At 43.4% G+C, this 27641-nt stretch overlaps 1 protein-coding gene across 1 annotated transcript in view; it reads left to right on the top strand.

Annotated features, from left to right (window-relative positions):
- Nucleotides 1-10045: 10045 nt before the first annotated feature.
- rptor (regulatory associated protein of MTOR complex 1) overlaps nt 10046-27641 on the top strand; it is a 292628-nt gene continuing 275032 nt past the window's right edge. The window contains exon 1 of the mRNA XM_033044242.1: nt 10046-10422. Within this exon, the coding sequence (XP_032900133.1) occupies nt 10270-10422 (153 nt within the window). The 5' untranslated portion in view covers nt 10046-10269. The remainder of the gene's footprint in view (nt 10423-27641) is intronic.

Here is a 27641-nt window from a genome sequence, read left to right as displayed (position 1 = left end):
CTTTTCAATATTGTTTTGGTACCTGCCTCAACTAACACCTTTGCCAGCTTGTTCCATATACCCACCACCCTCTGTGTGAAAGAGTCATCCTTCAGTTTCCTATCGAATCTTTCCCCTCTCACCATAAACCTGTACGTCCTCTCATTTTCAATTCCCCTTACTGTGGCTAAAAGACTGTGCGTTCACCCTTTCAATTCCCCTCATGATTTTATACACATCTGTAAGATCACCCCTCAGCCTCCTGTGCTCCAAGGAATAAAGTCCTGGCTTCCTCAATCTCTATAGCTCAGGACCTCGAGTCCTGGCAACATCCTCGTAAAAGAACGCCTGACAGCATTGGAAAAATTCCCGACTAAGATTTTGGAGCATTGGTGCTAATAATTAGCATTGATATTATGACACAATGAGACCGATTATTGAGTTAATGCACCAGAATTTAATTAATGAGTGTTGAAAACCAAAAGACTGAATTGGAAAGAGGAACAAATTGTGAATTTGGTTATGAATCTGTCCTTAATTCTCATTGGGAAGGTGCACTACAGGCTTTGGCAGTGATCCAACTGAACTCAGAAATCTCAGGCTGATGAGATATTGCAGGAAACAACCGACCAGGTCCCTTGGGATCCAGCCTGCTGCTTGCATTCACCATGTGAAGGAAAGAACTGCAGATGCTGGTTTAAACCGAAGATAGGCACAAAAACTGGAGCGGATCAGACAGCAACTCTGGAAAAAAGGAATAGGTGACGTTTCGGGTCGACACTGAAGTAGAGTGTCGACCCAAAACATCACTTATTCCTTATCTCCAGAGATGCTGTCTGACCCGCTGAGTTACTCCAGTTTTTTGCACCTGCGTTCATCACATGTGAACAGGATTTGCCCACAGGAGCCTGGTCTGAATACATTCACTATGGTAAACAAAGAGTTAAGGGCCTATCCCACTTGGGCGTCATTCGCGCGTAATTTACGGAACATAATTTACGCGTCACGACGCACGCGTCGTGCCGCGCACTACGCTCACATGGTGCGCATTACGCTTGCATGGTGCGTGGTGACATAGGCAGTGACGCACGGTTGCGTGCGGCGCCCCAGGATTTTGGGATGTACAAAATCATCCCGCGCCATCTGCGTGACGCACAAATGACGCCCAAGTGGGACATGCCCTTAACAGAGCTGGAAACAGGTCCTTCGACCCAACTTGACCATGCTGCCCAGGTTTAGTTTAATTTAGTTTGGAGATACAGCGTGGAAACAGGCCCTTCAGCCCACTGAGTCCACACCGATCAGCGATCCCCGTACACTAAGATGATCCTATACACTAGGAACAATTTACAATTTTTACCGAAGCTAATTAACCTACAAACCTGTATGTCTTTGGAGTGTGGGAGGATACCGGAACACCTGGGTAAAACCCACGCAGTCACAGGGAGAGCGTACAAACTCCATACAGACAGCCAAACTGAACTAGTCCCATTTGCCCACGCCTGGCCCATATCTCTCCAAACCTTTGCTATCTATGTACCGATCCAAGTATCTTCAAAATGTCCCCGTGTCAGCCAATTCTTCCAGCGGCTCATTCATATATATATATATATATATATATATATATATATATATATATATATATATATATATATATATATATGTATGCACCAGCGTCTGTGTGAAGTTCACATTAAAATAGTCTGAAGAAGGGTCTCAATGCAAAACGTCACCCATCCTTGTTCCCCAGAGATGCTGTCTGACCTGTTGAGTTACTCCAGCACTTAGTGCCCTTTTGCATGTTAAAGGGAGGATCCCTGGATGTAAAATAGCCCACAACACTTTTCAAAAAAGAACTTAAAATATAGGAACACCAGAGGCTAATGAGAGAACTGATAGAAGTATATAAAATTACGAGGGGTGTGGATAGGGTAGACAGTCAGAATCGTTTTCCCAGGATAGAAAAGTCAAATACTAGAGGGCTTCAATTTCAGGTGAGAGGGGCAAAGCTCAAAGGCGACGTGCAGGCCGACATTTTTGACACAGGGTGGAGTGAGTGGCTGGGGGTGGTGGTTGAGGCAGAAATGTTAGTGGCATTTAAGAAAGCTTAAGATAGGCACATAGTCATGCAGGGAATGGAGGGATATGGATTATGTACAGGGAGAATAGGGACGGTCTTGGCATAATTTTCGGCACAGACATTGTGGGCCGAAGGGCTTGTTCTATGTCCTGTGCAGGAATTGGCCATTTATCTCCTCATGTCTGTTCCACCGTCCAATAACACTTTGGCTGAACTTCTACCTCAGCGCCAATTCATGAACTAACTCCATTTCCCTTGATTCGCTTAATATTCTAAAATCTATTGAGCTTTACTTCAATATTCAATATTCTCCGTGATTGAGCCACTACAAACCTCTTGGAAAGATAACTCCAAACATCCATTACCCAGAGGATAAAGGGGTTTCTTCACATCAGGCTAATATTACTGTCTTCACCAATACCGCTAAATAAAAACATTACCTGTTCCATTATTACTTTGCTGTTTGCGAACCCAGACTGAGTTTGATATTGGCTGCAAAACTCGCTATATTACCATAGTGGCTCTATTTCAAATGTAGCAAATCCTTTCAGGCCATTCTAAGAACATAAAAACAAAATGCAAGGCTTTATGTTTTTTTCGATCAATGTCGACTATAACTCTTGCAGTTGAAAGGAAATGATTGAAAGGAAATAAATAGGGAGAAAGCTGAAGAAACCTGGAGGAAATGGGACAAGACGAAGATTGTCGGATGTGTGGAATTAAAGTGAGATAGGGAAAGGTAATGCACTCCATTTATTACAGAGATTGCAGGTGAAGATTGGTAAATAAATAATGTTCCAATCAGTGAACAACCTAATCCTGAGAGATATAGGCATTTTAATTGGAAATATAAACCTTTTAAATTGAGATGTTATAATCAATTTAAGATAATTTAACATGCAAAATATAACTTAAACCCACATGAATTCTGAAAAGCTAGGTCATGTCAGACAAGTTACTGGAATTTGTTGAAGATATAATAGGATTTCCGAATGTCAATAATCTGAACTTTATATATCCCATTTTCTGAGGAACAAAGAAACATAGAAAAATAACAGGAGTAGGCCATTCGGCCCTTCGAGCCAGCACCCATTCAATATGATCATGGCTGATCATCTAAAATCAGTACCTCGTTCCTGCTTTTCCCCCATATCCCTTGTTTCATTTAGCCTTTAAGATCTAAATCTAACTCTCTCTTGAAAACATGATAAGGTATCCCACAAGAGACGTGATTAAAATATATGCGCTCTGAGTAAGGAGGAAATAGTTAATTGGGTAAATCAGAATGGAAAACGCATCATGATTAACGGTAATAGTTTTAATTGGTCATCTGTAGCATTAGTTGTGAGATCTTTGCTGTAAATGTTATCTCCTAGTAGCTGAACCTTTCTGTCCTGGGCCTCCTTCATTGTCAGAGTGAGGCCTGGCGGAAAGGAGGAACAGCACCTCATATCTCGCTTGGGCAGCTTACACCCCTGCGGTATGATTCTTGACTTCTCTAACTACAAGTAACCCTTGGTTTCCCTCTCTCTCAATCCCTCCCCCTTCCCAGTTCTCAGAACAGTCTAACTGTCCCTGATTCCATTTTGTCTCTGTTTGCTTTGTTGTTACCTTCTCCCAGCTAACAAAGATCTATTCTACATGTTCCTTGATCTCTACCCCCTTTGATGTCTCGTGCCCACAGCTGACACTTCCTTATCTCTGTATCTCCCATTCCCGACTCTGAAGAAGGGTCTCGACCCGAAACATCACCCATTCCTTCTCGCCTGAGATGCTGCCTATCCCGCTGAGTTACTCCAGCATTTTGTGTGTAATTTATTTATAACCTAACTTGATTAGGGTAACTTGGTAAAATATTCAAATCAATGTATATTTTTGTGTAGGGATACAATTTCAAGTCTGAATTTAGTTCACATTGTAACCTACCACCAGAGGTTAAAAGGATTTTTTTATGATTCTAATTTATCAAGTAACTTATTGATGTGTACTCCAACTTCACTGCTTTGAAGAGCAAATGAATAGCCTTTGTCATCGTGTGTATTTGAGAATCGGTAATCACAAATGAAAAGTCAAATTACTCACATCTTACTCACTGTTGAAAACACATAAATTAAAATGTGCCAGGGCTCTGTCTTTGCTTTAAAGAATCCACAGCAAGCGCGATGAATCTTGCTTTTAGGCAATTCTAAGTTTGTAGACACTGCTTGATTGACCATTGCACTTTAAAAACTGTTTGATGGAATGCAAAGTCAGATTAAAAACTTTTTTAATATAATATATAAATAACGTGAATGTTAATTGATTCGACTCTTCAGTGGAAAGAAATGATGGCTCGCCCTTGATTGCTGAAAAACCACAGGCCATATAACAGATGGATCCATATTTCCTTATGACATAGAAGGCTGTAGGGAGGAACTGCAGATGCTGGTTTACACTGGAGTAACTCAGCAGGACAGGCAGCGACTCTGGAGGAAAGGAATGGGTGAAGAAGGGTCTTGACCCAAAACATCACCCATTCTTTCTCTTCAGAGATTCTGCCTGTCCCACTGAGACTCCAGCATTGTGTGTCTGTCTTTGACATAGAAGGCTGTCATTTTGGCCAATTGAATCTATGGTTAAGGTTTATTATTGTCACATGTACCAAGGTACAGTGAAAAGCTTTGTTTTGTATGCTATCCAATCAAGTCAGATACTATACAATACTATACGGCACTATATAATTTAAAATACATTTGGACAGATACTTAGATAGGAAAGATTTAGATGAATATGGGCCAAACGTGGGCAGGTGGGATTGGTATAGATGAGCATTTTGGGAATGGCGTTACGGGTCGGGATCCTTCAGATTGATTCGGGTAACAAAATTGCAGATCAATGTATAGAAGGGTGTAATGGTTAGCTTCAATGGTGGGCCGAAGGGCCAGTTCTCTTGTACATCTACCAGACTTCTTCAATACAATGCAAGGTGTGCACGGCAACTAAGCCACAGGTGGTGGAAACAAGGAACCCACCTATGGACTGGCCCCGAGAGACTTCTGTTCATAAGGAATAGTAGAATTAGGCCATTCGGCCCATCAATGCTACTCCGCCATTCAATCATTGCTGATCTATCTCTCCCACCTAACCCCATTCCCCTGCCCTCTCCCCATAACATCTGACACCTGTGCTAATCAAGAATCTATCTGTCTCCGCCTTAAAAATATCCACTGACATAGCCTCCATGGCCTTCTGAGGCAAAGAATTCCACAGACTCACCTGCCTCTGACTAAAGACATTTTTCCTCATCTCCTTCCTTGCATTGCAAATTTCTTCTCATCTCCTTCCTTGGATTGCAAATTAATTATGTCCCAGCCGATGCATAAAATATGTACTGCCCTTTCATTTGAAAATTAGCTGTTGAATCTCTTTGCATTTTCTGTAAGGTGGTTTAGGAGTATTACATCTTGCCTGTGAAAACTCTGCCAGGCAATGGGTGACAGAGCATTAGGCTTTCAACTAATTCGTCCTCCCCTGCAATGAAGCAAATCAAGATTTGAACAAGGGGTTGAAGATGAAGAAGGACGGCTAATGAAGGGAAGAGTGGGCTGGCACAACTTCACTATCTCCTGTGGAGTGAGGTAATGCACACAGCTTGGTGCATCCAGACGATCTTGGAGCTCTCAGCTAAGCTGAATATGAGCTCATGATTGGGAATATCACAGCTAGAACCTGTCTCATGTTGAAAGCTCTTGAAGTGAAGAAAGTAGGTCACATCTTCAAACTTTAATCAACGATTTTCTTTCTTAATACAAGATGAATTTCACAAAGACAAGTGCAGGTGAGGACAGTCATTCCATTGAAGTAACTAATTTTCCTGCATCAAATAAAAAGGGTGTCAGAAGTTCTAGAAGAGCTTCTCCCCAACAACAATCGGCCTCCTGAACTCTAGAATACACTATGCTATGAACTGTGAACTGTTTTGGTTACACAAGGAACCTTAGGCTCACTGCAGCAGTATAGGGGTTTAAATGTATTGATTTTTAAAAAATGTATCATATTATCTATGCCTTAAAATGCCTGGGATGGGGGTGGGAGGCGGTATAGTGGGAGAATTGGGTGCACACCTGTGGGGGGGGGGGGGGGGGGCAGGCACAGGAAAGACAGGGGGGGGGGAGCTCAAGGAGGCTAGGGTGTTATCTAAAATGGAGAATTGGAGAAGCCATTTAACCTTTCAAGACCAAATCACCATTGAATAAAGTCAGGACTGAACTTTCATCTTAATAGCACATTCTTGATGTCTATGGGATGTGAGAGGAATCTTTTAAAAGACACTCGGACAGGTACATGGATAGGAAAGGTTTAGAGGGATATGAGACAAACGCAGGCAGGTGGGTCGAGGGTAGATGGAGCACCTTAGTCGGCGTGGGGAAGTTAAGCCAATTCTGTGTTGTCCCAGTTCTGTGCTGTCTAGCTCTGTGAAAATGGAGCCGCCGGAGGAAATCCATGTGGTCACAGGGAGAATGTGCAAACTCCACACAGGCAGTGCCCGAGGACAGGATCCAGCCAGGGTATCTGACGCTGTGAGGCAGCATCTCTACGAAGTGCGCCATTCTGCTGCTCAACGTTGAAGTGACACATCGTTACTCCTGGTTCCAATTTATCTCATAACTTCTGCCATCCTAATTGCTTGCTGTGTATTTGTGTTGGCCTCCGGTGACGTACAGACAAAGGACACACAGGTCTACATTACTCCACATTGTGCACACTGCAGCCGCAGGGAAACTGGTTCCAGTGAAATGAGCCGCTCTGTCTGGCATTCCATTGACCTTCTACGGTGTTTCCATTGTTGAAAGTTAGTTTAGTTTAGAGATTCAGCACGGAAACAGGCCCTTCGGCCCACCAAGTCCGCGCTGACCGGCGATCACCGTACACTAGTACTATCCTACATACTTGGGACAAGTATCTACAGTACATAACTCAATTTCTCATCCTTTTAAAAATACTCTGCTTTTCTGTTTTGTGCCCCAAAGTGGTTAGGTGCATGTTTTATTTAAACACTACATTGCATCTGTCATGTTCTTGCCCACTCACACCACTTGTCTATTTCCCTCTGGACACATATTACATCCTCCAACTTATTCATGGTCCCCCCTGGTTTTCTATCATCGTGCAAAGTCACAACTATGATCCTCTCAGCCACGTCATTGATATAGATCGTGGATAGTTGGGAGCTGAGGGGTCGGTGCGTGGGAAGTGGGAAGCAGAGGCCATCTCGAGCTTCCCTGTCCTTTTGACTTGCCTGCCCACTCGCACTCCTACATATCTGTCCTTGGCCTTCTCCTTTGCTGTAGAAAGGCCAAGCACAAATTAACTGAAGAATACATATATATTTAAGATGATTGTCAAAGGAATCTCAGGGGACAAGGACTGTTTTTAAGCAGAGTTGTCGTGATCTGCAAAAATGGCGGAAGTAGATTTCACTGTGAAATATTGGATAAATACAAAGGCGATACTTGAAGGGTAAGAAGGAAAAACTAATTTGAAAGATTTCTGAAAGCAGCATCACCTGATTAGTTTACTCCCATGTCAAAGGATTTTACAATGCTATTCTTCAACGTCAGTTCATTTCTTAAGTTCTCAAAGACTAACCACCATCGACAGATCTCGTTTAGAGTACGATGGAATGTCTACCACATCACATATGGAGATTTAGTGGATCAGTAGAGTGGGCACAGTGGATCAGTAGTAGAGTTGCTGCCTTACAGGTTCGATCCTGACTGCAAGTGCTGTCTGTAAGGAGTTTGTATGTTCTCCCCGTGACCACGTGGGTTTACTCTGGGTGCTCCGGTTGCCTCCCACTCTCCATCGACATGCAGGTTTGTAGGGTAATTGGCTTCTGTAAATTGTCCCAAGTGTGTAGGATAGTACTAGTGTACAGCAATCACTGGTCAATGCGGACTTGGTGGGCCAAAGGGCCTGTTTCCTTGCTGTATCTCTAAACTAATTTAAACTAAATTTCAACAATGGAAACACTGAAGAAGGTCAATGGAATGCCAGGCAGAGCTGCAAATTTCACTGGAACCAGTTTCCCTGTGGCTGCAGTGTGTACAATTGAATGTACAATCAGTGTGTAGCAATGTTATGAGGAACTGCACGTGCACCAAGTTCCTTTCCAAGTCACACTTACAACCTCCATAATCTTTTACTGTCACCTGACCAATTTCCTGGAACTAGCTAAGACGCTTTGTGGAAGTATCGGGTCCCAAGGTAAAATGGAAACAAACTTCAATGATTATGAAAAGCTTAAGGCGAGTAGGATTGTCTACTTTCTGCCCTTTATGGACATCCAGGGAAATTCCAATTTTACAATCCCTTCTTTGCGATCTACTCGCATGGTCACTATTATAGTAATCATAAAGATTCCTATCAAAGTTAAATACAATTAGGTGAGAATACATAACAGCCTTAATATGAACTGGACAAGCAATTTGGCTTAGTTTAACTTTCACCTTGAGCAATAACTTTGTTGGCCTTGGTCTCATCCAAAGATTTGAGCAAATAATTCATGTTGATACTCTATTGTCTTACTGATGGGGTGTTACACTGTAGTGTATTTTCCATGAAGCATTAAACCAAGACTCTTTCTAATGTCAGGTGTACAAATGAAGGATCTAGTGGTGTTTTTCATGGATGAACAGTGCAAGCCTCCATTATTATTTTCTCACCACTCAGCATCATCCAAACAGACCATTCCTGTTTGTGGATAGTTGACTATGTAAAAAAAATGTCTGCCATTTGTCTAATAATAGTGCCCAAATGGTGACATTTATTTCTATTGGTCACAATAGTACTTCAATGGTCACGGACACGTTTGTAAGTTCAATCATGGTACTTCATTGGTTCAATAGATAAATAAACTCGTTCAAGTCTGAAGAAGTGTTCCAACATGAAACGTCACCTACCCATGATCTCGAGATGCCGCCCGAGTTATTCCAGCACTTTGTTTCCTTTTGTGTAAACCAGCATCCTACACATTGTGTCTGCTCCACTGCAAAATCTCCTCAAGGTATGCCTACTTTGAAGAAGGGTTTTGACCCGAAACATCACCTATTCCTTTTCCCGAGAGATGTTGTCTGACCAGCTGAGTTAACCCAGCATTTTGTGTCTATCTGCAATTCCTTGTTTCTATACTGTACTGGGTGCCAGTTATTGACAAGATGTTGGGAAAAAAAAACCCATTTCAAACAAACTCCAGCATCCTGGGTCCTTTTATTGGTTCAAGTTGTGGAGTTGCCAGTTGTGGAGGGGTGGTGCAAAAAAGCAAGATGCTCCTTATTTTACTAGTTCCCTGTCAGATGCAACACTTAACCTTCATTGACCTCATATAAAGTATGTGTGTGTACATGTGCTTAAGACACGACCTTTGAATATTCAAGTCAAGAGTGTTTTATTGTCATATGTCCCAGATAGAACAATGAAATTCATAAACTTGAAGCAGCACAACTGAATAATTAAAAAAAAAAAAGAGTACTGTAAATAATAATATTAACGAGAAAAAACATCTAGTGAAATTATGGCACATTCATCAGTATTCCTCTTTCTTTAAAGATATATCTATAGTAATATAACATACAGCCAGAATATAATAATATTAACGAGAAAAAACATCTAGTGAAATTCTTTAAAGAGGAATACTGATGAATGTGCCAGAATTTCACTAGATGTTTTTTCTCGTTAATATTATTATATTACTATAGATATCATTCAAGGCCTGGATGTCAAGGTTGTCGGGGTGACTTGTTCTGAACCCTTTTCATACCTCTCCTCTGGTTCTCAGTCTGAAGCAGGGTCTCTTCATCCATTCCTTCTCTCCAGAGATGCTGCCTGTCCGGCTGAGTTAGTTTTATTCGGGTGTTATTCGTGCCTGTCCCCGTTGCCTTGGGCAGGGTTTTGCTGGCGCTGGAGGCGAGGCGGTTGCGGAATTGACCCGCGCGCGCTGCCGTCGGTCGGGACGCGGTGGCTGTTGGTCCGGCTCAAGATGGCGTCGTCCGTCAGGGTGCGATGAGCGGCCGGGAGCCGGGGAGCAGAGGCTCTTAACCTTGCCATTCGCGGCTGAAATAAAGAGGTTTTCCCCACCCTTCCTTGCCCCATCTACACCCGCAGCGGTCTCTCCTCTCCCCCCTCCCCCCGGGGGGGCTGCGGCGCTGAGAGGGGTCGGCGGGGGCCGCAGCATGGCCGGCGTCAGCCTCCTGGAGGAACTGCTGGAGGAAGACCAGGGCGACATGACCGACTGGAACCTGCTCGTGGCTTTCATGAAGAAGCGGCACTCGGAGAAAATCGAGGGCTCCAAGGCGGTCACGCAGAGCTGGCGCATGAAAGACCGGGTAAATTCCGACATTGATTCGAAGATAGACACAAAATGCTGGAGTAACTAACGGGACAGGCAGCATCTCCGGAGAGAAGGAATGGGTGGCCTTTCGGGTCGAGACCTTTCTTCAGTTTTGTTTCAAATGTGTACCTGTGCTTTATGTTCGACCGCAAAAGCTGAACACATGCGGATAGGCTTGGGAAGTTTTATGCTGTGCACACAAAGTTTGGGGTCGGTTAGCCAACCCCAAACTCTCAGAACAGAGTGAGTTTGGTTGCATTCCGACATTGATTCGTTCCCATTTGATCCTGTGGGTAGAGCAGATGGCTGCGGCCCACCTGACCTGTTTGAGTTTGCAGCCACACTCACTCACCCTGTCCTGACAGAATTTGGGGCTGGCTGGCTGACCGACCCCCAAACTTTGTGAGTGCAGCATAAAACTTCCCAACCCAATCCACATGGGTTCAGCTCTTACAGTACAGTATTATACACAGGTACACATTTAAAACAAAACTGAAGAAGTGTCTCCACCCGAAATGTCACCCATTCCTTCTCCAAAGATGCTGCCTGTCCCACTGAGTTACTCCATTATTTTGTGTCTTTCTTTGGTGTAAACCAGCATCTGCAGTTCCTTCCAACTCATAATGATTTTGTTTTATTCTTCTCCACCGTTGACTCAATAAAACAGCTTTGTGTTATCAGACTTGCTTGCAAATATTGGTAGAGTAGCTTTAAGATTAGACCTAAACCGTTTGTGTTTTGAACATTGGTTGTAACATTGTTTTGCTGTGATTAAATTGGGTTGTGCTAAGCCTATAGTTTCATTTGAATGTTAACAATTCAGTAATCAAAATATGGAAGAATGAGTCGCCTGGGCTTGTATTCACTGGAATTTAGAAGGATGAGAGTGGATCTTACAGAAACATATGCAATTCTTAAAGGATTGGACAGGCTAGATTCAGGAAAAATGTTCCTGATGTTGGGGGAATCCAGAACCAGGGGTCACAGTTTAAGAATAAGGTGTAGGCCATTTCTGACTGAGATGAGGAATAACCTTTTCACCCAGAGAGTTATGAATCTGTGGAATTCTCAGCCACAGAAGATAGTAGAGGCCAATTCACTGGATGTTATTTAGCTCTTTAAGCTACAGGAATTGAGGGATATGAGCAAAATGCAGGAACGGAGTACTCATTTTAGATGATCAGCCATCAGCGGTGCTTGTTCAGGGTCGAATGGCCTACTCCTGCACCTATTTTTCATTTTTTCTATAAATGGGGCATTGCTGTCTTTATCAGAATTATATACTTGGCTGATTATAAGTTCTAAGAAAGTTCCTGTCTACTAATGATTAAATGTGAATCAATTAAATTTTTTGAATAGTTTCCGAAGTGTGGTAACTCAATATTGATTTAGTGTAAATAGGTGCTAGATGATTGTTGAGGACCCAATGGGCTGAAATACCTGTTTCCATGCTGTATCTCTCAGTGGAGAATAGATTGTCCAAAATATGCAGTAATTTGATATAGTTATATTTTTATTGTTAAGTGTGAAATGTTATTTAGAGAATGATTTACCAGCATTTGTGTAAGAAGGAACTGCAGATGCTGGTTTAAACCGAAGATAGATGCAAAAAGTTGGAGTAACTCAGGGGGTCAGACAGCATCTCTGGAGAGACCTGAAACGTCACCTATTCCTTCTGTCCAGAGATGCTGATCCAGTCTGACCCACTGAGTTACTCCAGGATATTGTGTCTAGTTACCACTATTCGAGCTTTATTAAGAAATTGAGTTGTAGAAATCTGACAAGGGAGAAATATTAACATTGCTTATGATTCTTAAATAGAGCTAACTCTACATATTGTCAGGATTTCAAGTTTTATTTGCAATTTCTAGCAGTTTGTAGTCAAATGCAAACAGTGTGCCAAACTAATTTCCAAACTCCTGGACCTAGGACTCGGCTCTCCCCTCTGCAACAGGATCCTTGAGATCTAGACTGCAATCAGTAAGGATAGGTGACAAAACATCCTCCATAGTAATTCTCAACACCATTTGTGTACTCAACCCTGTGCTATACTCGCAATATACTCACAACTGTGCAGCAAAATTCTGCTCTAACTCCATTTAGAAGTTTGTAGATGCTGTCACTACAGTGCACTGTATCATTAACAATGAGATGGTGCACAGGGACGAGATAGTGCTTAGTAACATGGTGTCAAGCCAACTTCCTCTCCCTCAAGGTCAGTAAAAATAAAGAAGCCGTTCATTGACTGAAGAAGCAGGGTGGAGGACACGGCCCAGTCTGCATCCATGGTGCTGAAATGGAGATGGTCTAGAGCTTCAAGTTCCTCGGCATTAATACCACTAACAATTTACCACAACCACATAGCTATGGAATAAAGCACATCAATGCCACTACTTGCTCAGTGGGCTAACTAAATTGGAAATATAGATGCAAAAAGTCTGAAGAAGGGTTTCGGCCCGAAACGTTGCCTATTTCCTTCGCTCCATAGATGCTGTTGCACCCGCTGAGTTTCTCCAGCTTTTTTGTGTACCTTTAACTAAATTGGAAACTGTCTGAAGAAGGACCCTGACCTGAAACATCACCTATCCATGTTATCCAGAGATGCCGTCTAACCTACTGAGTTATTTCAGCACTTTGTTTACTTTTTGTAAACCAGCGTCTGCAATTCCTTGGTTCTCCTCTCTTAAGGAAATTGGGCATGACTCCAGTGATTTTTACAATATCTCCAGAAAATATTGGGGTGCATCACGTTATGTTGTACACAGAACATGGAATTGAATGCAATGCCAAGGTTGGACTTGGGTATACAGTACATTGAAAACTCTGCATTGTTAGGTTTTGAAACTTGAGCCGTGTGGATCTGGTGAAGAGCAATTTGTTTTGACGTGGCACAGTGATGGTCTTGTGAGAATGATTTGATTTTGATATTGGGAAGTGATCTTGGTGCTCTTTCACCGCGGCCAAACGCCAAACCTGGTGGACTGTGGGGCGGGAGGGAGGAGGAGGCAGGAGGCCGCTGAGCCGGTCCCTGTTCGTCCCAGAAAAAGCCGACAAAGAAGCCGGTGATGATGACGATGGAGGTGACGGGTGAGTTGCAAGGCTGGTACGAGAGGGAACAGGGTCTGGCCCACCGCGCTCTCTAGGTGGGCTGCGGGAGGCACCCCCAGGGCACAAAGGTGGACTGGCGAAGAGAGTGATGTCACAATCAAGGATAACCATTTTCACTAAGCTAGAACGTAAGCAAAATATGAGTGGTATAAACAAGGATCTGCAGTTTCTTGTTATTGGAATATGAGGTGCCGTTCCTCCTGTTTGCATGTGGCCTCACTCTGGTGATGGAGGAGGCCCAGGAGGCTCAGTGAAACGATCACTGCGTTTATGCTTGGTCTCACCGATGTAAAAGAAGCCACATCAGGAACACCGAATGCAGTTGATGAGGTTAGAGGAGGTGCACGTGAACCTCTGTCTCAACTGGAAGGACTGCTGGAGTCCCTGGGTGGATGTAAAGGAGCAGGTATAGGGACAAGTGTTACAGTGCCCTCTATGATGTTTGGGACAAAGACCCATCATTTATTTATTTGCCTCTGTACTCCACAATTTGAGATTTGTAATAGAAAAAAATCACATGTGGTTGAAGTGCACATTGTCAGATTTTATTAAAGGCCATTTTTATACATTTTGGTTTCATCATGTAGAAATTACAGCTGTGTTTATACATAGGTCCGTGCTCCCCCCATTTCAGGGCACCATAATGTTTGGGACACATGGCTTCACAGGTGTTTGTAATTGCTCAGGTGGGTTTAATTGCCTCCTTAATGCAGGTATAAGAGAGCTCTCAGCACCGAGTCTTTCCTCCAGTCTTTCCATCACCTTTGGAAACTTTTATTGCTGTTTATCAACATGAGGACCAAAGTTATATAAAATACCAAAGAAATACAAAGGCTACACTGCAAGATCCAAACCATTGGTTAGCTGCAAGAAATAGGATGGCCTGGTTACAGTTTGCCAAGAATTGAATTGAATTTCATTTATTGTCATTCAAACAAGTTTGAATGAAATTTCGTACCATGCAGTCATGACAAAAAAAAGCAACAAAACACACAATTAACACAATTTAACACAAACATCCATCACAGTGAATCTCTAGACACCTCCTCACTGTGATGGAAGACAAAAAGTCTTATCTCTTCCTTGCTTGTTCTCCCACTGCATCAAGGAGATCAAGGCTCTCGATGTTGAAGACCCCGCCGGGCGATGGTAAATCCCACGACCGATTTTTAGCTCCACAAACAGGCCGATTCAAACTCCGCGACTCAGGGCGGACGAAGCTGCTGCTGCGGGAGCTCCCGAAAATCGATCACCAACCAGGGACCTGCGAGCTCTCTGTTACCGTCCACAGGGCCCGCAGCCGAAGATTCCAAAGTCGGGTCGCAGCCACAGCGCCACCACAGCCTCCGAAGTCAGCCAGCTCCACGATGACGAGTCCACAGGCTCTGCCCCCAACCAGGTCACGATGCAACCAGTCCGAATGCTCTCTACTGTGCACCTGTAGAAGTTCAAGAGAATCCTCTTTGACATACCGAATCTCCGTAAACTTCTCAGGTAGTAGAGGCGCTTCTTTATAATTGCATCAGTGTGCTGGGTCCTGGAAAGATCTTCGGAAATATGCACGCCCAGGAATTTGAAGTTGACCCTCTCCACCATCGTCCCATTGATATAAACAGGATTGTGGGTCCTCATCCTTCCCCTTCCAAAGTCCACAATCAGTTCCTTGTTTTTACTGATGTTGAGAGCCAGGTTGTTGTGCTGGCACCATTTGGTCAATCGGTCAATCTCACTTCTATACTTCTATACTCCTGATTTCGCCTTGTAGAAGGTGATGACATTATTCAAGCCCTGCCACGGTTGCCTGACATCCGCATCATCCTCCAGCTTAGAGCAGAAGTCCCTTTTCGCCTTTTTGAAGGCCTTGTCAAGGTCGTATCTGGACTTCTTATAGAACTCTGGGTCACCAGACCTGAATGCCCGGGATCTGGTCTTAAGCAGAATGCGTATCTCATGGTTCATCTAAGGCCTCTGGTTAAGAAACACTCGGAAGGTTTTTGTTGGAACACAGTCCTCCACACATTTCCTTATGAAGTCTGTAACGAGTGTGGTGAATTCATTTGGGTCCTTTGCCGAGTCCTTGATCATTACCCAGTTTACAGACTCCAAGCAATCCTGTAGTTATTCCTCTGCCTCCCTAGACCAGCTCTGTGCAGACTTCGCCTCTGGCAGTGCTCTCATCAGTTGCTGCCTGTATACAGGAAGAAGCAGCACCGCTGAATGGTCGGATTTCCCAAAGTGAGGGAAATCACGTGGGATTGCCATGCGATTCTGCTTCCAAGCAGTTGTCTGGGATGAAATAAAGCAGGGATTGGCAAATAGTTAAGGTTGCGTCTTAATCAACTGCAAAGGCATTTTATAAATCTTGTTATACTCTATTCCAGAGCAACCCTGAGCTCCAGAATCAAGTGCTCCAGCATTCCTTATGTTCAATGTTTTAGGATGCAAGCACTGAGATATGTAGACTACGTGTCCCTGACATATTTGGGATTGTCTTTATTACTTACGCTCACATCAAGATAATATCAGAGGAAATTAGGGTGTTATTGAGGGCAGCATGGTGGCGCAGTGGTAGAGTTGCTGCCTTACAGTGCTTGCGGCACCAGGGGACCCGGGTTTGATCCCGACCATGGGTGCTGTCTGTACGGAGTTTGTGCATTGTTCCTGTCAACGCGTGGGTTTTCTCCGAGATCTTTGGTTTCCTCCCACACTCCAATGACGTAGAGGTTTGTAGGTTAATTGGCTTGGTATAAGTTCCTAGTGTGTGTGTAGGACAGTGTTAATGTGCGGGGATCTCTGGTCGGTGTGGACACGGTGGGCCAAAGGGCCTGTTTCCACGCTGTATCTATAAACTAAACTAAATAGTGACAACTGTTTCTGTGTGTATGTGCCTGTGATGCGGCTACAAGCAAGATGTTTTTATTGTGCTTGTACCTCACCGTACTTGTGCTTGTGACAATGAGTTTGACGTGACTAATCTGATCAGGTTTTTTTCCTTTGGAGTTGACAGACATTTTCTAGCACAAGGGCAGAATTGGGGCTGATACACAATGGACTAGTCTAAAGAAGGGTCCTGACCCATCTGTGTTTTCCAGAGGTGCTGCCTGGCCCGCTGTTACTCCAGCATACTCTGGGGGGGGGGAGCAAATAATGTATTACAATGGGGGGAGGGGGGGGTAATAATGTTTTCTCCTAGAATCAGTGAATCACTGAAACAATTATTTTCTCTTCATTGCTAGTCATTTAATAAGGCACCTTTTGACCTTTTGTTTATTCAAATGCAATCTAGCTGCTAAGTCCAGGCAACTAATTTGTCGATCTGATGCTGGCGTGACAGTTTGTGTGACCAAATGTAATGAATACACAAGGACTAATACTTTGATATATCTTTGTAACTGTCAGTATATGGAATGTGGATTAACTGATGCAATCAATGCTGTCATGTATTTGAAGGTATAGTCAGTCTGAGTGGATATACAAAAGCTTGTTTAAAACAGTTACTATCAGCAGTTAGACCACATACCCTTGTTTTTGCTCTGCATCAAATATTTCCAGCGCTCAGCTCTTCTGCAGAACTAACAGCTGACTACCTGCATGTCAGATCAATAACTGATTTCAGGAGCAAATTTGAATCCTTGTTTTGGCTTCAACTTAATCACTGGACCATTAGAAGACATTTCTGATGGTATCGGTTGTGAATGAAAATATAAAGGTTTTCTGTGGATCTTCCATTGGCACTTAACTTGTCCTCAGTGTGGTACATACTTCTAACGTTCTCATAATTCTGATGGTGCAGCTGATTGTCATTTAGAAGCAATTGTAAATTGATTCCAAAATTGTCACAGAATAATAGTGGAGGAACAAACACCGTATTTATGAATTGATAGAAACAAGTAACTGCAATTTCAGGTTTATACAAACAGACGGAAAGTTGGAGTAACTCAACGGGCCAGGCAGCATGGCTCTGAGAACATGGATAGCTGACATCACGGGGAGGGTGGTCCAGGGATGCTGCCTGACCCGCTGAGTTACTCCAGCACTTTGTGTCCTGTTTATGTCGGTCACTGTTTATGTCCAAGGAAGCGCATTTTTTCCCCCTGAGTATTTTCTGCAGTCAGGATTAATGAATCTATTAAGCAATAGTCCCGAGTGCAATAAATTATTTCTGGATTGTGTAAATCCCAATACTATTCATCTCAATGCTTTACCTTCAGTGATTGATGGTGCTTTATCCATCATCTCGCATAGATGGTAGGGTGGCATTAACATCTATCATTAAATAGCAGACCCGTGCAAAGTCTGGCATGTAAAATACAGCCGTCATAACCTTGAAAAAATGTTCAAATAACTCCGTTCTTGTGTATAATTTTGAGATTTTATTCTGGTACATGCAATAAAATACAGAAGAGTATGGCATAGGAATTAGCTCTTTCGCCCATATAACACTAATCTCCTCTTCCTGCAGATGATCCACATCACTCAACATGTCCATGTGCCTGTCTAAAAGCCTCTTAAATACCACTATCATATCTGCCTCCATCACTACCCCTGGAAGTGTTTTCCAAGCATCCACCACTTGTGTGTAAAAAAGACTTGCCCTGTACATCTTCCTGCCCTATGCCCCTCCTGACCTTTAAAGCTATGCCTTCTCATCCATGATATTTCCACCTTGTGAAAAGGTTTCTATCTGTTTGCCCTATATACGCCTCACATTTAATATACGTGTATCAGGGGATTGTGCATATAACAATTGGCTCATGTGACTTGATTGTAGCTGTTTTTTTAATTCAACAAGTCACCAGAACATGTTCCTTTATGATTGGAATTGAGTATTGGTCCTTTGGACTCTGGCAAATGTTAGCATTAAACATATTGAGATTTCTGGTGGTTGAAAGGCTTTAGAGTTGAATCACCTGACATATTTCTACATCGGTGCTTTGTAGCATTTGTGCCTGTAATGTAAACTCGGGAGAGAAAATTGGTTTCCTGTTGAAAGTTGCAGAAGCTTGCACTTTGCTGGTTTGATATGGGCACATTTTGAGATTTGACATTGGAATGGAGAATGCCATTGGGTTCAGATTTAAATTAACAGAATCTAATGCATACTGTTAAATCAACTGGAAAAAGTAGTTTATCCTTCCCCTAGTAAAAAACCCACAGTCAGCATTGCAAATGTCACAATTCTATTTGTTTGCAATGCTTGTGTGTTCCCTAAAAAAAACTGCTGACTGCTTGGATGATTTTTTTTCTTTACATTGACAGCTCTGAAGTAATGTTAGATGCTCATGCACACAACTTTTGGATATAACAAATTTATACTTTGAAGTCATTGTGTTTTAATAAACATTGTAATTTCTGGAAAAAATAAGTTCCAGTACATCTTTATAACCTAACTAGACTAAGTGGGACCTGTTGCGTCCCATGTTCACACAGGTGGGCTGGTCTCCCAACGCAATATTCCACCAATTCCAATATTGGTAGCCAGTGTGGGGGGGTGGGGCTTGAGTGCAAGTATGGATGTTGTGGGCCGAAGGGACTGGTTTCCAGAGGGCTAGTATGGACATTGTGGGCTGAATGGATTCTTGGGCTGGCAGCTCAGTCACTCAGGCCTGGTAGGCTGGCAGCTCAGTCACTCGGGCCTGGTGGGCTGGCAGGTCAGTCACTCGGGGCTGGTGAGCTGGCAGTTCACTCACAGCTATTCCTTGTAATTCCATTTCAAGCAGAGTGCAGGCCACCAAATTCGGGGTTGTAACATTTCTAGCAGAGTGCAGGCCACCAAATTCGGTTTTGTAGCATTTCAAGCAGAGTGCAGGCCACCAAATTGCAAAATAACTCATTACATTGTCATTAAGGGCTAACAAATAATTTATTACAAGTACATTGCAGACTCGCAGTTCAGTTGATTCACAGCTTAAAATCAGTTGTGGACTCTACCTCATGATCTTCCAGAGTGACTCACGTCCAGACATCCGTGTTATATAGTCCCACCCCCCCCCCCCCCCCCACCCCGAGGAAAGGGGCGTTACCCTAATCTAAACACTCATAACTTTTTTCTTTTTTATCGTTCAGAAAAATCCTCGGGACTGCCTCAGCGAAGGAGGACTGAGTAGGATGGCCAAAAATCATAGCAATATATGGTAGCGTTTTTCTAAAAATCAATATACAGCGTGGACAGGAAGTGGTCAAGATGAGACTTTTAGTTATATAGATTTTGTGAGCACTTGGAATAACGAAGTTTACAATCATTTTAAATGTTGACAAAAATGGTTGTTTGCACAATAGTCTAAGTGAACACACTAAAACATTTGGTATTTACATGACAAATTTTGATTCTTCAAAATTCAATCACATAAAGGCGACAATAATTTGTGTAGGAAGGAACTGAAAATGCTAGTTTACACCGAAGATAGACACAAAATGCTGGAGTAATTCAGTGGTCAGGCAGCATCTCTGGAGAAAAGGAATAGGTGACATTTTGGTTTGAGACCCTTCAAATCAAAGCCAGCAACAATGATCATGGAAAGGTCCCCTGACTCTCAGTCTGGAGAAGGCTCTCGATCTGAAATGTCACCTATTCCTTTTCTCCAGAGAGGCTACAATAATTGTACCCCGTTATACTTCATCTGATTTGCTACTGTTCAGCTTTGAAACTGGACTGAAGTTGTTGACTGTGAAAGCCTTTAAGGGCTCTTCATTTACAACGGTGAGGATTCTTAAGGACCTGTCCCACTTTCCAGAGTTACTCACTAACTCTCCCGAGTTTTCCCCTTGATTCGAACTCGGAGAATTACGGTAATAGCCGTTCGTAGGTACTCGGGGCTTTTTTAAAAACTCGTGGACATTTTTCAACGTGTTGAAAAAACGTCCCGACTTACCTGATGCCCCGAGTTCCTACGGCTGGCATTACGAGTCGCTGTGAAGCATCTACGGACTCCGACGGGCTCCTACTGACTCGCTACCGATATTACCTGACATTCCCCGAGTTCGAATCAAGGGGAAAACTCAGAAGAGTTCGTGAGCAACTCGGGATAGTGGGACTGGGCCTTTATCAGCTGAGATGACTTGGACAGTGGTCAAATGCAGGAAGGCAGCCCGGCATTATCCTTGCTGAGCTCAGCATACAAAACATGTTACCTATTTATCAATTACTCCCACACTGGAGATTAAAGCTATGATTGTTTTTCTGCTCTATGTAACCCAGTACGGTAGCAAATATTGCAATTGCTTCTGAAACCATTGTTTCAATCACTTAAAAAAAAAAAAAGCAACAAGTTTTGCATTCTTTAATACGAAGCAAGAGTGTGTAGAAGTTCAATTTCTGGCCTCTATAAAATCAGATGTATTCAGTGGGTAGAGAAATTCATATTTCTATGAATTATTCATTGCCAGGCTGCTTTGCAGTTGTGTGGATTTCCTAATTGGAGCTCTCATGGAGTGCATTACCACAGGCGCCAGGACGAGTTGGGTTTGTCATTTTTAAATAAAATTACTTCTGATTCATTTTGTATTCAAACATCTTCGTTGACACGTGCAGTTAATTTATGAATTTAAACCACATTGCAGTTTACTGTTTTTATTTTGACCATGGAATTCATCCAGAAATGATTCTTTGTTCTGTCCATTGGGTAGACTTGTGCGGGTATAACAGTGGCAGACCTATCAATGGCGAATTACCTGCCCCATGTAAATTTCTGTAGAGGTTATGTCAGAGATAATGAGACTTGGAGGACTTCTATTGATAGGTGCATGGGTGGATAGAAATTTCTGCAGAACTGATTTATTATAGCTTCGATTTTTTTTTTTGTAAGGCAGAATAAATATCTAATTACAAAGCTTGATCATAGAATCATAGAAATATACAGCCGAAAATCCAGCTCAATTGGCCCACCTCATCCATGCCGACCAGGGCCGGATTTACCTATAAGCTAGACAATCTTAAGCTTAGGGCCTCGAGTGGCCTCCGGCCAAGGCAGGACGCCTACCGTTCAACTCTGGGCGGGCCCCCCTCTATCTCTCTATCTATCTCTCTCTCCATCTCCCCCCGCTATCCGTGTCCGGGCCGCCGGGCTCCGCTCGCTCCTCACCTGCCGGCACGGCAGGCCGCCTTGCACATACGCATTGCTGCGGCCTGCACGTCCTCCCCCCTGAACATGTGCACAACCACGGCCAGCACATCATCGGCCGCCCTGCGCATGCGCACTGCACGGCAACTGGTCGGCGCTGGGCACTTTCTCCCACAATTCAAAGCGAGGGAGATTTGGCCGCCATGGCCTCGCCGCCAGCGCTGAAAACCAACGCGGAAGGGGCCTCACAAGTGGAACAGCTTAGGGCCTCTCTTCATCTAAATCCAGCCCTGATACCGACCGCTATGTCCACCTCCATTTGCCCATGTTAGGCCTGTATTCTTCTTTGTTTTTCCTATCCCAGTACCTGTCCAAAATCTTTTAAATGTTGTAATCGTATCTGCCTCCAATACACTCTTGTCAGGTCATTCCAGATATTCCCCACACTTTGTGTGGAAATAATGATCCTTCAAATCTCCTTTTTTCTCTCCCACCTTAAACCTATGCCCTCTAGTTCTAGTAGGAAAGAATTGCAGATGCTGGTTTAAATCGAAGGTAGACACAATGCTGGAATAACTCAGCGGGACAGGCAGCATCTCTCCAGAGATGCTGCCTGTCCAGCTGCGTTACTCAAGCATTTTGTGTCTACCCTCTAATTCTAGACTCTCCTGCCCCGAGGAAAAAGATTATGACTTTCTATTCCAAATATGCCTATTATAATGTTGATTATAATTTTATAAGGTCTATAAGGTCGCCTCTCAGCCTCCAATGTTTAAGTGGGAATAAACATGGCTTACCCAGTTTCTCCTTATAACTGCAGCTCTCTTCTAGGCAACATCCTGCTGAACCTCTTGCAACTACATCTGTTAAACTGAGTTATTTTGTCAGTCCAATTCAAGAAATCTTGATTCAAACCATTGCTGCTTAAATCAATTATTTATTCTGACAGCGCTGGATAATTCTTTAAACCTTCCAACACAGAGCTAGAAACTCTGGGGCAAGTCGAAAGAGCTACTGACTTTGGTACAAACTTAACACATTATATAGGTATTAGACAATTATGGTACAGAAGGAGTGGCAAACTATTAACCAATCATTATGGTTTACCATACATTTAGCTTATTTGCATTAACCAATCAACTAAATCCTTCACAGTGATTGACAACACGTATAGTCACATGACTTTCCCTTTTCTGGCCTCTTTAAAACACTTGCTCCCTCTGGTTTTCTTTAACCTCTTTGCTCAAAATAATTTTATTTCAATGAAGTAAAACCACAGAAATATAAAATTAATTCTCAGAGGCCACCTCTCAGAATATAAAATACACATCATACAGCAATCACACAATACATACACACAAAACATATATTTTCACTTTGGAAAATAAAGTTATTTCTAAAACTTCAGATTTAAACAAAGTCTAATACTTAAAATCCTAATTAAAACACAATACACTTCACAAATAATGTCCCTACAACTACATAATTAAAATACAGTTACTTATGGATTAAATATGAGTTTTGCCCCATTCTTACAAAGTGGTATGGACTTAAGTTATTTCTACAATCCCCAACCACACAAAGGTCACTAATTGTCACACTTGATAAGTTATAATTGCTTCTTACCAAGCTCGGATCTAGTTTCATTCTGAATTACAACATCCCCCTTCTATCTCTGGACGAAAGGAATGTAAGGCCACCTCACTAATAGCATTCCACACAGCAAATGGAAGATTATCAAAACAGTTACTTTCTCAGTTTAATATAAACATAAGAAATCACCCTTGTACAAAGGTCACACAACCATCACCTGTGCCTTATCTCTTGTCTCAACATAAATACATTTAAACAGCACAAACCAGATCACAGACTATTATCTAGCCTTGCTGCCTAAGACCCAACATAAACATCCATAAATCCACTTTATGGCACACCCGAGCTTAAAGATGTGTCACAAAGAAAGGACAAACGATGCCCATGTACTGAGAAGAAACCTCATCAATAACCTAAACTCTAAACACCAAACTAAACCAAATACAACTTCTGACAGCATTATAGCTGCTTCAAAGCAAACAAAGCTATGCTTATTCAGATCAACATTTCCATGTTATGATAAGCCACCTGTTCTCTTGTGTGTGTGTGTGTGTTCTTTGCACTTTATTTCTTTGTGGAGCCATGTATTTCTGAAAACCCCAGCTCCCAAGTCCTTCTCTTTCAACTTAACATAAGTCCTTCACACAAAAGTTACCATCTGAGCAATTCCATTGTATAATATTTCCTCACATCCTTCCTGTGTAGTAAGGAACTGCAGGTACTGGTTTACACCAAAGATGGACACAAAGCTGGAGTAACTCAGAGGGTCAGGCAGCATCTCTGGAGATGACGTTTTGGGCCTAGACATTTCTTTAGACTCAGGGGAGAGGGAAATCAGAGATATGTAAAAGCACATAGAAAAAAATGAATGAAAGGTATGCAAAAGAACAAATCAAAGCCAGCAATGATGATCAAGGAAAGGTGGAGCCCACAATGGTCCATTGTTGGTTGTGGAGAAGGTGACAACGAGTGATACAAACAGTGAAACCCAGCAGGACGACAGCAAAACTAGTACAATGACTAGGGTGGGGGAGGGACGGAGAGAGAGTGGGAAACCGTTTTTCAGACACTTACCTGTCTGCTGTCTGAGATAGCAGCAGAAATAATTCAACCTCAGTCATTGCAGCTTGCAGCCCTAATGCAACTTCAGTCGCCGCGGCTTGGCGCCAACCTGGAGCATGCGCCCTTTTTAGGGCAGACACCTACGAATGTCGAACCGGACGGCATCACCCTGCTGCAGCTGAACGCGGAAGGCCTTACCGGCTACAGTGCCTGGAAGGCATTACATAACTTCTGCTGCCTCAGACGTAAGAAGAAGAAGAAGAAGAAGTCGCTTACCTGGACGGAGATGCGTCTTTTATCGCATCTCCCCTCCCCCTCGCAGCCTACCAACCGGATTGGCGTGGCCTTTCCTACCAGAGACCGGCCAGAGCTTCAGCAGCGGGCACAGTGCTGAATTATCAGCGCGGAGCGGGGCGATCCCTTGTCGGGGATCACCAGTGTTGGAGCCCCGGAGTGTTGGGCCTTTAACACCATGGAGCTGTGGACTGCGGAGCTTCTAGCCGAAGGCACAGCGCTGACTTTAACATCGCGGAGGCCCGGGATCTTTTGCCGTGTATTGTCAGTGATGGAACTCCGTCCAGCTCGGCCTGTGGACTTCGGAAGCCACGGTCTCCGGTAGGAAACGGCCGATTCGGAAACTCCAAGCCGCAGAGTGTGTCCCTCCGTTCCGACGCCGGAGTTTCGATCATCTCCGGCGAGAGGGCCTGTACATCGGGCCATCTGTAGGGCTGAGGAGGGTTCAAAGGTCCCGACCACAGGTGAACGAAGAGGAAGATGACTGAACTTTATTGAATTGAATTGAATTGATTTTATTAGAGACAGTGCATATTAATAAAACATTTGCATGTAATACCCAAGATTGTAGCCAGTGGCTAATTTCCATCTTTAGTCCCACACAAGGTAAACACATCCCAAACAAGGTAAAAACAAAAGACAAAAACAAAAACAAAACAAACAATATGGTTTAGCCTGCAGTCATAACATAGAATAAATAACAAACACTCAACACAGTTTAAAGTCCCAAAGTCATTGTCTCTTCCCTCCTTGCTCTCCCTCTGCGCTGAGGCAATCCAAGCCTCCGATGTTATGACCCCGCCGGGTGATGGTAGGTAAGTCCCGCAGGCTGAATCCGAGCTCCGCAAACGGGCCGGTTCAAACTCCGCGGCCCGGGGCGGTCGAAGCTGCCGAAGCTGCCGTCCTCCAGTCCAGCGAACGCAGCTGTAGTTGCGGGAGCTCCGGAAAACAGAACTCGAGCTACCGATGATGTCGTCCACTGGCCCACTGGCCCGCGGCCGAGCCTCCGAGGCTCCAAAGTCGGGTCGGAAGTTGTGTCGCACCGCAACCACAGCCCCGAAGTCGGCCAGGCTCGCGTTGGTAAGTCCTGGCTCTGCTCCACAGCCTCCACAGCCTCCACAGCCTCGAGGTCGGTCGCAGTTGGAGGCCGCCAGCTCCGCGATAGGCCTCAGCGCAGACGGACACGGAGACGGGGATACGGCAGGAAAAGTCGCATCCCCCCGAAGGAAGAGCCAAAAAACACACCACACCCACCCCCCCACACACACACACAGCCAAACAAACCGAAACAAACCGCAAAAACAGGACAAAAGAAAACAAAAAACAGAAAAGACAAATGGACTGCAGGCGAGCCGCAGCTGCAAAGCAGCGCAGCCACTCCCACACAATTGCCTTCCATCACAGTGCGAAACGTTGATTCCGCTGTGGTGGATGTTTATGTTAAACTCTATTGTGTATTGTGTTCTTTTTATTCATATGGCTGTATGGTAACTTAAATTTCACCATACCAATTGGTGCATGTGACAATAAATATGACCTTGAACTTGATCTGATATCCCAATGAGTATAATTGTGTTTGGTTGCAACCCTATGGCAGCTGGAAGAAAGACAGGACCTTGGTTAAGTGGAGTATTAAATTGCTTGAAACAATGTAACCACCATCAAAGTGACATAAGTAAGATTAACAGCAGTTTCTCTAGTTAGCGATGCTAAAAGAGCGAGCATGCTATTCATTATTTGGGATGAGTGCTTTCTGAATGATGGCAGTTGATTTATGTTTAAACAAGCTGCAAACAATGTTTTGATCAGAGATGCTTTGAATTCTGAATTTGTTTTAGCCTGCGTATAGATATTGGGAATTAACATTTTGATTTATTTGGTTCCTGGTGCAGATGGAGTAATGACTTAAAAAGCAGACCTGATAATTTTGTAGCCTTTTGGATTTGAGAAGGAAGGTGCTTAAATCACTTAGTTGAAAAACAAATTGCAAATTAATTTTGATGAAAGTTCTCTTTATAGAGGCTGACAGGCTATGTAATTGTATTTGTAATGTAATAACAAGGAACTGCAGATGCTGATTTATACCAAAGATAGTCACAAAATGCTGCAGTAACTCAGCAGGGCAGGCAGCATTCCTGGAGAACATGGACAAGTGACGTTTCGGGTCAGAACCCTTCAGAGGTCTGTAGAAGGGTTCCGACCCGAAACATCACCTATCCATATAATTCTATTTGTTTGACTATTTAACATTTGAGGCAGTTGTAGATTTTTTTTAATTAAAGAGCAAATTAAGAGGATCCAAGGCAAGAAAAATTGGACAAAGGCCAATTTCACTGGGGTGAGAATGAATTAACCCCAGGGAAATTGGTGCCAAAAATTGACAGACAAAACTGTATTAGAACAATGCACTTTTTATGGAAGAAATGGTTCAGGTGCACTGAGGCACATTCACCAGGGGCCTTTTATTTATTTTTTTTTAAAAGAACAAATAGATCCAGAGCTCTCTGGATGATGGAAAAAAATACAGAGGAAGGGAAAGCAGAAAATAAAGGTTGATTGTGGCTGGGTTGCAGATACCAACGAGAACCAGGCTTATTGTGAAAGAATCGGAGGAAAGTGGACATTTAAAAGCAACGAGTCGAAGGTCGTGTATGAGAAGATTTAGCTGCCAATATACATTGGAATGTAAAAATGTTCTCTAAACAGTTCAAGATTTTCAGATGCCACCAAACGACAGTATTGTTTAGTTTAGAGATACAGCGAGTGAACAGGCCCTTTGGCCCACCGAGTCCATGTCGACCAGCAATCACCCATACACTAGTTCTATCCTATACACTCGGGACAATTTACAGAAGCTAATTAACCTACAAACCTGCACATCTTTGGAATGTGGGAAGAAACCAGAGCACCGTGAGAAAACCCACGCAGTCACAGCGCGAACGTACAAACTCTGCACAGACAGCACCCGTAGTCAGGATCGAACCCATGTCTCTGGCGCTGTAAGGTGACAACTCTACCACTGTGCCATCCCTGTGCCATCATTCTGAACTGAGGGAATGGTGATGAATTGTAGTAGTGGTTAGATAGGCTGGTGGAA

The sequence above is a fragment of the Amblyraja radiata genome, chromosome 26 (assembly GCF_010909765.2).
Source record: "Amblyraja radiata isolate CabotCenter1 chromosome 26, sAmbRad1.1.pri, whole genome shotgun sequence".
Taxonomy (NCBI): domain Eukaryota; kingdom Metazoa; phylum Chordata; class Chondrichthyes; order Rajiformes; family Rajidae; genus Amblyraja; species Amblyraja radiata.
The sequence above is the reverse complement of the archived record's forward strand: the minus strand, read 5'-3'. Positions and strand labels throughout refer to the sequence as shown.